Raw genomic sequence first — 13,133 nt, 5'->3', positions numbered from 1 at the left:
ATGAAACCAGCTTTTGAACAGCTAAGATAAATCATGCAAACTAGTTCTTATCTTGTTAGAAAGAACATATAGACACGTGCTGACTATCACACTGCATAATGGAGTCAGTTTTGTTCTTTCTTCTTTTATCCTGCAAAAGAGGAACTCAGTCATTACTGTTTAAAAATATTTGCCACCCTCAATGTTCTAACTTGACTCATTCAAAGCCTCAAAAGCTCAACCTTACAGAACATACATAACAATATGAACATCTCATTTTTTCTGTCTTATATTGATGTGTCATCAATTAAGATCATAAACAGCATTTAAGTCCTTAAGCTAACTTTGCTTCAACTACAGTGTGCTAGGACTTGTTAGTATGTTATTGACTTGTCCCAGCTATTGTACTGAAGTTAAGATGCTGTTCTGCTTATAAAATGTTGCAACTTTCTACAAACCCAGTTCAGAAAAAGTTGACACTGTGTAAAATTGAAATTAAAAATACTGACAGCCACCAGTGCTTCCCTTCATTCTCATAATAGATACACATAGGGTATCATTTTCAAAAACCCCACGTCATCTTGTTCTCGAGTTCTTACACTCACAAGATTTTTAGAAAACGTGATGTCTCTTTACCTTGGTCACCAGGATTCGTGCTCATCTGAGATTTTTAGTAGATGCACCTATGGTACGAATTTGAAACCCTGTCAGCCTTTTATGGCTCAGGGGTAAAAACAGAATCCAAAGATTTGAAGTCTCAAACGTTTCCAGATATGCAGGGCTTTGGACTAAATAATGAAAACAAGCCAGATGCAGCATTTGTGTTTACCAAAAGAATTTTTCTGACTACAGAAAGATTTTCCACTTTTCCTCAGTCCATTTTAAATAAACTTTTGTTAGGACTAAATTGATTAAATAAAGTTGTTTTTATGATTTCATATAAACATTGCATGTGCTCATTAAAGTGTTGGTACTCTGTGCTTTTGAGAGTCGGAAGCTTCATTCAACACAATTAGGTTGTCTTTATGAGTTTTATTTGCCTTTGCGAAGAAGTCAAATGACAGTACAGAGAACAAGATGGCACTTTTTATGTTTTTACAAAGAGCTACAGTAATACTAGAATATATACAGAATCAAAGTATCTACCTGCCAAAGATTACATGATGACAGAAGGAGATAATATGAAGCCTTTCATTCAGTAAAGTCAGCTTGACACATATAAGCAGAAGAATCTTATATTACATCTTATAGAGAAATGATGAACATAGACTATTAGACTGGCCCTCTCGCATATTTATATCAGGGAGTTCCCTTCTCAAGGTACATAACATAGGAAGGAGAATATTTAAATCAAGTACACAAATGATTCAAACATTTTTGTGGCTTACAATTTACTGCTAATTGTTACGACATAGCTATGCTGTAAATTTCCCACTAAAGCAAAAATCCCCAGTTAATATTTAAACGTGCGCCAAGTTACGTGGCTCTTGGCAAATTGGACATGTCATATTGAAATGAATTGACTGTTCTTGTAAAACTAACCACACCTATCAGCACCATTTGGAGATCACGCCCACACAACATTTTGGTCAGATATAATGCAGAAACAACAGACAGCATGCTAACACAAAGTTAGCCAAGAATCCAGAGTGATGTTAAAGCTGAGTAAATGCTGAACCTTGCCCAGCACCATGATAAAGGGGGGGGGGGTCCTTTTTAGTGAAGCTAGCCACTTTGTGAACATTTGAACCTGCGTGTACTTAAGCAATATACTGCATTACCTTTAAGAAAAGTTCTGTGTAATATGTGTAATAACATTTTTCTACTTTACTTTTTTTGAGTAATGACCCTGATCACAACAAACTTATCACTTCCCATCCCTAGGTAAAACAACAGTGGTTTGAGGAGAGATCACTCTGTAATAACATCCCTATAGTCAAAGTAAAATGGTCATACACAGTTGTTGAACATCAAAATACAAAACAAATATGTTAAGTTTTAATGCTTTAGCAGGTAGCATTTATCATCCTGCAGACACTTTAGTTGATGTGATGTGATGTTACTCTGCTCATCTGACAGCTCTATGTCTGTTTGTTGAAGCGTCTTGATTTGAACCAGCTGAAGGATAAAAACAAATGAAATCAAATGAGAAACAATTAATCCTTTTTGTTTTACTACAGACAAGTGAGTAGTTTCAAATGAGTTTGTCATAGAAACATTTGTCTCACCACTCAAAGATGCTCAGTGTGCTCACAAGCATTATGATTCCCACAGTCTTCATTATAGTGTAGACACCAACCAGGTTTCCAGCTGTGATGAAAAAAGAGAGTGATGAAAAATAGTGGCAGAATGAGTGTTAAAGAGTAATTGAGGCCTGTTAAAATGAATCAAAGTCAAGAAAACCTTAATTTATGAAAAACAAAACAAAATAGTGCAGACAACTGCTGAAGAAGCATTCTTTCGTTTTTAAAATTTCACGGCTGAAAAACAACATGTTGAAAGATGAAGCATAATCTAATAAACAAAAAACCTACTGACGCTCACATAAGGCACACTTCTTTATCTTGTCTCTCGTATAGGTATAACACAAAAACGTTTGAAAGAAGGAAAAAATGCTATTAACACTTTGAAATTGGATTCATTAAAGAAAAAGAAAAGAAAAATCTGTGACTGACTTTACCTTCACAGTAAGTAAGCGTTGAGAGATGAATCTCTGCTGATGTCTGATTACCCAGATCATTAGTGGCCACACAGTAATAAACTCCTCCATCTGTTACATTGAAGCTGTAAATCTCTCCTTCAGATACTTTCACAGCTCCATCTCTGCTCTTCTTGAACCAGGTGAAGCTGCTGACTGGAGGTTTGGCTCTGCTGGAGCAGGTCAGCTTCACCCAGCTGCCTGCTGACACCAAACCTGATGGACTGATGGATGCTGAGGTGTCTTTAGGAGAATCTGGAGAAAAAGAAATTTCTCATCGATCAAACTCTGACTGTCACTACACAAAGTTGATCAGTGTGCTCACAAGCATTATGATTCCCACAGTCTTCACTATAGTGTAGACACCAACCAGGTTTCAGTAATGCAAGAAGATTTCAGAGAAAAGAAAACTACATGAAGTGAGAGCATAAATGTTTAACAGTAAATTGTCTGCTGACTGTGTGGAGAGAGGAGGACGACCCGAATGCAGAAAGGCAAAACGAAAACTTGATTCTTAACCAAAAGCGAGCCGTTTATTGTGGCTAATTAAAAAACCAAAGGCAAACCCAATTCAATGATAAAAAAAAAAAAAAAACCTAAACTGGGAAGACTAGAAAGAAAACATTAAACATGAAAACCTGGCATGGATACATTAAAACCTAAAAACATGGCAACAACATAACAGATGACTGGACAAGGAATAAATGACAGCATACCACATAAATACACATGAGAGTGACGAGGGAAAAGGAAACACATGGAGAACACAGCTGGGACGAATGAACATAATGACAAGACAGGAGGAAGTAAACTGAACACACAGAAGATGAGATGTAAACCTGTCAAAGTACAACAGGAAACACGCAGACTAAGACACACAGGCTTGCCATGAAGAACCAACGAGGAAAACGCATACTATAAACCCAGACACAGGGAAATGGAAACTGGAGACGAGACATGGACATAACTAAGCAACAAACAACTTGATGGCTAGGGAGAACACACGACAGATGGAAAGGAACACAAGGGGAAATATGTAAACAGGAGGAAGAGAGAGAGGTAACGGGGACACGAGAGAGAGGAAGAGAGGGGGACACGAAGGAAAACAAGGACATCACTGAGACACATAAAGGGCAAAAGGGACTTAAACACAGGGGACATGACAAACTTGCACCCTGAAGAAATGACACTAATCAACATAGTGGGAGAGACACTGACATGGGAGCAAACAGGGAAACGTAGAGAACTCAAATAGAACTGAATTGTAACTTTTAAAAAGATGGAACATAATAATACAAAAAGGGCAGGCAACTCAAAATGCTGGGTCAAAAAACACAGCCCATGACATAAATGAGACCCTCTAAGGTGACTTTAAGTGAAGGACCAGGTCCTTCACTTTGACGAAGGCAGTCGCACTTTTCTCCTCTCCTCCTCCTCCTCTCCCTTAGCTTCCCTGCTTAGCCTCTTGTGTCCTTGTCTAGTCTCGTGTTTTTTGTATTACTTTTCCCTGGAACACTCTCTCACAGTCTGTTCTTTAAAACCTAAAAGAGAATTATGGATTTGATCAACTGGTCTCTGAATGCAATTGACACCCCTTTCTCAACGAGAAGTTTGGGCTTGGGTGAGCCTGAGTGCTGAAGATATCTACCTATTCGGAACCATGGTAACAGGGTTCTGGCTGATCGGAGCTGGCTTGGCCCTGACTTACCGGAGAACTAAGGAAGCGGAACCGGCTGTTCAAACCTCCACAAGGCTGCCCGCTGGGATTGAAACGATGGGAAGAGGCGTGAGTTTCTCAAAATGGGCTCATTGAGTGCAGCACGGATAAGATCTTAGAAAGGCTTACGGCTGCCGTGAATACTCAGAATAAGATCTCTGAGTGCGGACTGGATTACATCTCGGAAAGGCTCGCTCGGCATAACATCTCTGAGCGTAAATTGAATGACATCTCGGGGAGGCACACTGTCGTGAGTTCTCAGAATCGGCTCTTTGGGCACAAGAATGACAACATCACAGAGCGCAAGTATGGCGAAGCTCGCGGCTCTCCAACGGGAGATTGAGAGACCAGTGTTGGACTGTAGAACTGCTTTGAAATTCATATGAGCTGTTCGCACTAAAGTAAAAAGCACCATCACTCATGCGGATACCACTTCGGCGCCAGCTGTGGTCTCAAGGCTGGAGCTGAACAAAAACACCCTGATAACAGACTGTGCTTAGACTGTTTCTTCCTATTCTAAGGCCGCCTGGGTTGGCTGGAAGACTGTTTACTTAGCCTGGCAGGGCGAAGGACACTGTCTCAGCTGAACTCTGGACATATACACACATACACGCACACAGACATATACACATGCAGACATACACTCATCCCCCTCCAAACGCCTTCGACGCTTATTCCCTTCCAATGCTGACGGTGGATCATGGAGACCAGCGCATAGGCTGCAGTCCCGGATGTACTGTCTAAATCGGCTGTCTCTCACCCTTTACCTATCCCTGTTGCTTGTCATGTGTTTCTTTGGTGTATTAAGAGTTTTTTTCATGTGCTATGTGCAGAGGTGTTTTTTTTCTATTCTCAAACTGATCTCCCTGTTGGAGCTCAGTCTGGGAGGAGTTATTTTTTTTCTCCTTATCTTTCCTCATGTGGTGCATTTTCCATTGTTATACCTCTCTGACCTGTCTTCCCCATGTGATGTTTTTGTGTAATGTATGCATGGTCGGATGGGTAAGATGGCGCCGCCATTGCACGCAATAGGTCAGCAGCCTTATGAAATTTCCCCTTGTGGGACTAATGAAGGTATATCAAATCAAATCAAATCAAGGAGACAATTTCTTTAAAAAACCACCCAAAAAACCAGTGTAAAAGCTGCTGCAGGAACACATTTTTGTTTTTGATGTTTAAAGGCTGAACAACCGCACAGTGACGGATGAAGTATAATTTTGATTTTTATAAAATGAAATTCAGTCTCTTATGAAGCACATCACTTTGTCTCCTCACTCATGAAGCATATCACAAAGAAAATTAGAAAAAGGGAAAATTAAAAAAAATAACTGGTGAATAACTTTACCTCCAACAGTCACATGAATCTCTGCTGATGTCTGATTACCCAGATCATTAGAGGCCACACAGTAATAAACTCCTCCATCTGTTACATTGAAGCTGTAAATCTGTCCTTCAGATACTTTCACAGCTCCATCTCTGCTCTTCTTGAACCAGGTGAAGCTGCTGACTGGAGGTTTGGCTCTGCTGGAGCAGGTCAGGTTCACCCAGCTGCCTGCTGACACCAAACCTGATGGACTGATGGATGCTGAGGTGTTTTTAGGAACATCTGGAGAAAAAGAAATATCCCATAGATCAAACTCTGACTGTCACCACACAAAGATGATCAGTGTGCTCACAAGAATTGTGATCCCCACAGTCTTCACTATAGTGTAGACACGAACCAGTTCTGTAATTCAAGAAGATTTCAGAGAATAGAAATCTGCATGAAATGACAGAATAAATGTTTAACAGTAAATTGTCTGCTGACTGTGTGGAGAGAGGAGGAGGACCCGAATGCAGAAAGGCAAAACGAAAACTTGATTCTTAACCAAAAGCGAGCCGTTTATTGTGGCTAATTAAAAAACCAAAGGCAAACCCAATTCAATGATAAAAAAAAAAAACCTAAACTGGGAAGACTAGAAAGAAAACATTAAACATGAAAACCTGGCATGGATACATTAAAACCTAAAAACATGGCAACAACATAACAGATGACTGGACAAGGAATAAATGACAGCATACCACATAAATACACATGAGAGTGACGAGGGAAAAGGAAACACATGGAGAACACAGCTGGGACGAATGAACATAATGACAAGACAGGAGGAAGTAAACTGAACACACAGAACATGAGATGTAAACCTGTCAAAGTACAACAGGAAACACGCAGACTAAGACGCACAGGCTTGCCATGACGAACCAACGAGGAAAACGCATACTATAAACCCAGACACAGGGAAATGGAAACTGGAGACGAGACATGGACATAACTAAGCAACAAACAGGACTTGATGGCTAGGGAAACAGGGAAACTGAAATTGAAACTAAATCTTAAATTATACAAAATGGAAGATAATAACACAAAAAGGGCAAGCAACTCAAATTGCTGGGTCTTTTAAACAACAGTGTTAAACCTGGTGCAGAAACACATTTTTGTTTTTAATGTTTAAAGGCTGAACAACCACACAGTGACGGATGAAGCATAATTTTGATTTTTATCAAATGAAATTCACTCACACTTGATATACTTCACACTTATCAAGTGTGAAGTATATCACAAAGAAAACTTTAAAAAATGAAAATGCATTTTTTGACAATAACTGGTGAGTAACTTTACCTGCAACAGCCACATGAATCTCTGCTGATGTCTGATTACCCAGATCATTAGTGGCCACACAGTAATAAACTCCTCCATCTGTTACATTGAAGCTGTAAATCTCTCCTTCAGATACTTTCACAGCTCCATCTCTGCTCTTCTTGAACCAGGTGAAGCTGCTGACTGGAGGTTTGGCTCTGCTGGAGCAGGTCAGCTTCACCCAGCTGCCTGCTGACACCAAACCTGATGGACTGATGGATGCTGAGGTGTTTTTGGGAGCATCTGGAGAAAAGGAGTGACACAGATTACATTTGTTACAAACAGCTGACTTCCCATAAATCATGATGAGCGGACAGGATCCAACAACAAACTCTGATTGTCTTACATGAAACACTGAGAGTCTCTTCTGTCTCTGCTGTCTTGGTGTCTTTTCCTTGGTTCACAGGATATCTGGCAGAGCAGCTGATCTTCTTTCCATCATGTGTGTCTGACAGAGTGATGGTCTGCTGGATTTTAGTTGTAAAGCTTACATCTGTGTTTTCCTCTGTTTTGTTGTGAGAGTCTTGTGTGAGATTCCAGGTGAGTTGAGGAGGGGAGTGTGGACAGGGAGTGAGAGCTGAGCAGGTTATAGTGACAGACTCCTTCTCCTTCAGATCACCTGGGATTGTAATTTTGGGCCTCCAAGGAGAATCTGTGGTTTCACATCACAAACATATTAATACTACAGAGCACACTGCAGCTTTTAAAATCTTTAAAACTTGTCCTGTGATATTTTACCCTTAAATTCAGACGTTTAGAAATGTAATCAAGTCCTCAGAATAATAACAGTACATAGACTGAAATAAGAAATTATAAACATCCTCTTAGGACAATTTTAGGACAATTTTTCATGGTATAAAATAAATCTCAAACTTTTTTACCTCTGACTGTTATTTGAAGAGGGTTACAGTCTGCTGTCGCCTTGAATCTTTCACTGTCTACTCTGAAGAAGTATGTGTTTGTGGTGGTTAAATGAGAAAACAGAGTGGTGCAGTCTCTCTGACTCAGGTTTCCAGTAATACTCATTGGATAAGCTGCACCATTACTGTTGTAGATCACGTTGGTTGGATTTCTGGCATCAGTTTTAATCCACACTCCAAAAGTTTTTCCTGTGCTGATAAATGTCAGTCCTTCTTTGGGTCTGAAGCTACATGGGATTAACAAACAAGATCCACTCAGTGCTTCCATCTGCTTTGGGGCAGTTATGGAGATTGCTGTTTTATCAGAACAACCAGCCAAAGCACCTGTAAATAAAATTTAATGATTAACCTGTTCAGACATTAATATTATACAATTAATTACATTATTATTCATTCTCACATTTCTGAGCAAATTTATCTCTTTTTAATTTTCTTTTATTTAGAATTTACAAAAAAAAACAAAAAAATAATTTTTTTTAATAGAGAACACAAGATAAAACACAACACGTATGAAGAAAAATGAAGAAAATGTGTGTGTGTGTGTGTGTGTGTGTGTGTGGGGGGCTGCCTATTAGTTAACATATATATAAAACAATTCAAAGATATGACATACATAATTTCAGAGGTTCTTACAAATTCAGGACCCCTTGGCAAAATGTAATGTTTCCATTTGTCCCAAATCTCAACAAGTGTATCATACTGAAACTGTTAGAAAATTTTTTCCATTTTCAACAACCTCATGCCAGTCATTTAGTGATGGGATGTTTTCACTTAGCCATCTCTTAGTGATAGTCTTACGGGCAGCCAAGCTCAAAGTGCCATATAACAGCTTGGTCACTTTATCCACGTTTACTGAGTATAAACATCCAAACAAGAGTTCATCCCAGTTAAAGGGAACTTGCATACTAAAAATAATCTGTAACTAAGAGTGTTTCGAAACCCAAAAGTGTTTATCAGTGGGCAGGACCAAAACAAATGGAGCTGCTTTCTGAGAAAATTATTCTCTTTTTTTAAATTAGTGAGCTAACAATAAACTTTTTTATTCCTCTGTCGTTAACATTTTGTACATAAAACATTTTAATCTAAAGTCAGTAAATAAAGAGTTTGAAAAAGTAATGCTATGTTTGCTTGGTATCTAAATAATGTTCACATTGTAAAATAACTTCAGTGTTTTTGAAAGACTGAACCAACAGCTCACCTGAAACAAACAGGACAGTCAGTAGCATGCCAACCGTCATCATGTTCACAGAGCTCTATTGCCTGGATTTCTAACGAGAAAAAAAACTGAAACACCGTTAATCATTATTATCTATGGTGCTGTAACATTATACTTATTCTGTATTTTAAGATTCACGGTAAACTTTTATCTACTTTTTCTTCTGTTATAAACATTTAAAATATAAAAGTTTTAGTGACACAAAGCCGTTTATTTAAAGCTGGAACATCAGTAAATAAAGTTATATATTCACTTGTCAGCACATCAAAAAAAAGGAAAAAAAGTTATGGCACAGAAAATTATTGAATAAAATCAATAAAATGTTACCAAAGAAGCCCAAGTGTATTCCTATCATTTTACAGTTTTTGCAGAATTACAGTGAACCGTGCCGCCCAGCCAATGTTGAAAAAAAGGAACTACAGAAAGATGCTGTTTAAGAAAGTGCATTAAAATCAGTTTGTCACAAAGCTGCTAGGCGTCACACGATGCCCTGAAAAAAACTGTTTAGAAATACAGTCAGTCAGTTCTGCTAACATCTTGTGATAGAGGAAGGAATCTTTAAAGTTTCAAAGTACCTACTCACCCTCAAAGACCTTTTGACTAACTTTAGTTATTCTAAGCCTGTCCATTTTTAAAGGACATATTTAATAACTAGCATAAAACAATACCAATAACATAACCAGTAATTAAGTGCACAGATATAGTGACGTGATTTAAATGAATAAATTAATCAGATGCTGATGTCATCTATCATCTCTACTTTCTTTTCTGTAAACGTCACACACTGATTTTAATGTTCCCATGATGCACTCTTTTCTGGTAGTGAAGATGCTGCTATTCCTGCCCTCCTGTCTCTAAATTGACCTGACCTGGCCCATCACTAATGTGCTAAGCTGTTACCCTTTCCATTGCTTTATAGTCATTATAGCAGCTCATTTCCACCTTGCTGGCTGACGGCTTGTCTTTGACCCTCAGCTTTTTAATTGCCTGTTCCAATGTTGAACCGCCATTCTACTTTGTCCACTTGGATTTTTGTGTTCATTGAAAAAAAAATACTTGGGTGACAGACATGCTGCCTCAAAACTGTAAAAATACCAAAGTTCCCATTCTACCTTTTTCTCAATCTCTAAAAACTTAAACTTAAAAAATTTACTTGTAACATTTATTTTATTCAATTCAGTGATAACAATGGAAAGTTACTCAAATTACTTTTACAGTGTGTAAACCAGGGTGGTCAAAATGTTGAAATATAATCAGAATAAGTGCATTCCTAAGTAAAAACAACTGACTGCTCTTTTGTATCCGAGTGTTTACTCTTGGGATTCTCGTAATTTGATTCACAATTTTAAACAGTACATATAATTGTTTATATATTTTTATGGTCAAAAAATTCAGTAAACTACAGAACACATACATTCATACAATCTGCTTAAAACAGGCTGTGAATAGAAAAAAAAGTCTGTGAAACAGTGGCACACCCAGCTGATTTGAAGCTAAAAATCCAAACATAAATTGTTTTTATTCTTTCAGCTCTGTGCTGTTTAAGGGTTTGAGAGTAGAGTATAAATATCCAAGCAAAATTCAAACATAGGCTTATGTATAAATTTCATCAACAAATATAGTCCTGTTTTAGGATCATATTTTTATGCTTATAGAACAATAAAAATGTAAAACTGTTTTTTGGATTTTTTTGGATTAAAGCTATGGTCATCAGAGAAACACAAAGAATTTATACACAACTGAAAGAATTTTTCACCATTTTACACCCTCTTAATCCCCCCACAGAGGTCTGAGGGATCTTGTAGAAATGTGTTTTCAGTATGGTGATACTGCCACTAAGAAGTGAACGATATTGCAGTACAAGAAAACCCAGGGTTTACCCTGAAGTTACCTGGGCAAGGCAAAATCCTGCTTTGTAGTATAAGCCTCTGAGGTTATTCTACCTCAAAAGATAAATCAGCAAATCTGTTTCGGACTTCAAAATCTCATGGGAGCACTAATTACTTGGGAGCTGGAAGCACTGAAGTGAATTTGTAATGTGTTCTGGTTTCCCCTCGGCCACGACGTGAGAAACACAAGACGATATGTATGATATCATAATCAACAAAGGTACTGTGGAAATAAAACATGTAGAGTAGTAGACTATAATATACTGTAAAAACAGTGTTGGAAACAGACTACCTAAGGAAGAAAGAAAGGAGTGAGGATGTTTTCTGTTAGAGAAGCACATTAACAGAAGATGCAAGAAAACACAAGCTGAATGCAATCTACATAGCATGTCAAAGTTTCCTTGGGCAACTGAAGGCTGAGTTGCTTCTGCATGCATGCATGTATATGTCTGTGTGTGTAAATGCTGAATAGAAAGCACTTAAAAATAGAAAAACGGCTTGTGTGAAGGGGTGAATGAGCTGTGTTGTAAAAAGCACTTATAGTGCTCAAATAGGGTAGAAAATTTCTATAGAAGAAAAATATTTTTTCTGGTTTTTTAAAGCGAAACTAAGAGAATTATGATATGCAGCATCACACTGGCTTAGGGATATGGTAGGAGCTTCATGTAAGTTGTATCTACATAGACAGGACTGGCAAAAAGTTTAAAAACAACTTACCTTTTAGCTTCTTTATCAGTTCCTCAACACAAGTATTAAAATTAAATTTTTATCTAACCACATTTGGGCTCTTTCATCAACATATGGTTAATCGTGAATCCAAAAGACAAACAATGAGCAGAACACTCACGCAGAGAGCTAAAATTTTGCTTGGAGGACTCAACCAACTTCCTCCCTGACCAACTTCCCCAAAATACAGTCCTTGAAACTGAGTGAAGTCTCATTGTCACAAGCACATATATTTAGATGTATCTTTTAGCACATCAGCACTGGCTGCATCAGCACTTGAAATAATGTGTGAAAAAAATAAAGTGTGAAAAAGGCCTCAGTAGCAACACCAGGCGTGTGATTTTTTGATGTGAGTATAGTTATTAAAGACAGCACTTACTTTGTATCTAAGTCATTTTTAATGAAGCAACAAGTCTAAATTTTGATGGCATGATATTAATTAATAGGATAGACTGGAAATAAGCTATTTCTGTTAAATCTCACCTTCTACTTCTGCAAAGTTTATGTTGATAGATGTAAATGACAAATCATGTATAATCTTAGTGGTAAAATACAACATTATTATAAAAATCACTCCATCTAGGAGTTTTGTTTCATAAAACATTACAGTACGCACAAATAATCTATTCATTTATTCCCCAAAACAGATCTCAGTGAATAGAAATAGTGGGTTGTTGTCGGATCATTTAAAAGCATAACAAAATCAGTAATTAAGCTATTTTTGTAACTCAACTTAAAAACTAAACTTAAAAACCTAACTTGCATTTTTTTTTTATTTCTATATATGCCATGGTGATTTGTCAAATCAAATACTTTTCAAAATATTTTTTATCTTTTTTGAATCTTTCTGTTGATGATGACCCCCTTTCAACAGGTTTTTGGTACTCTGGGACAGTTTTTTAAATATGTTTCTTTTTACATTTTACAGAAATGTTGGGACAATAGACTTACTGAAGTAAGAATTTAGCATTTAAAATAAGGATGCATTTAGAGAGTGTTTTTCATTTATATTCTCATTCAGCCTTCAGTGTGTTCTCAGGGTGGTTTAGTCAGCACTTTATATTTTTATTAATTTTATTGCTATGTCTGGTTTCTGCTATTTTATTACTATATTTATATTTGTATTGCACAGCACTTTGGTCTACCAGGTGTGTTTTTAAAGTGCTATATAAATAAATGATGATGATGATGATACAAACTCAGACCTCTCACTAATATGACATTACAAGCATTCTTGGAAACTGCAACTGAAAATCCTGTAAATAAAATAATTATATAACAATAGTTATTCAATAATTATTGTCAAAAAGC

The 13,133-nt window shown here is 37.3% G+C and overlaps 1 protein-coding gene across 1 annotated transcript; it reads right to left on the bottom strand.

The window, feature by feature from the left end:
• Positions 1-1,058: 1,058 nt before the first annotated feature.
• On the bottom strand, positions 1,059-8,196 carry LOC116333217 (B-cell receptor CD22-like). The gene is made up of 7 exons (XM_039617558.1): positions 7,953-8,196; positions 7,418-7,723; positions 7,054-7,314; positions 5,740-6,000; positions 2,660-2,932; positions 2,208-2,289; positions 1,059-2,097 (listed from the first exon to the last, which is right to left on the bottom strand). The coding sequence occupies exons 1-7, from the start codon at positions 8,095-8,097 to the stop codon at positions 2,061-2,063; spliced, it is 1,365 nt and encodes a 454-aa protein (XP_039473492.1). The 5' UTR covers positions 8,098-8,196; the 3' UTR covers positions 1,059-2,060.
• Positions 8,197-13,133: the final 4,937 nt, after the last annotated feature.

This window comes from Oreochromis aureus, linkage group 9, assembly GCF_013358895.1.
Source record: "Oreochromis aureus strain Israel breed Guangdong linkage group 9, ZZ_aureus, whole genome shotgun sequence".
NCBI lineage: Eukaryota > Metazoa > Chordata > Actinopteri > Cichliformes > Cichlidae > Oreochromis > Oreochromis aureus.
Note: the sequence above shows the minus strand (reverse complement) of the source record. Positions and strands in the feature narration are given on the sequence as shown.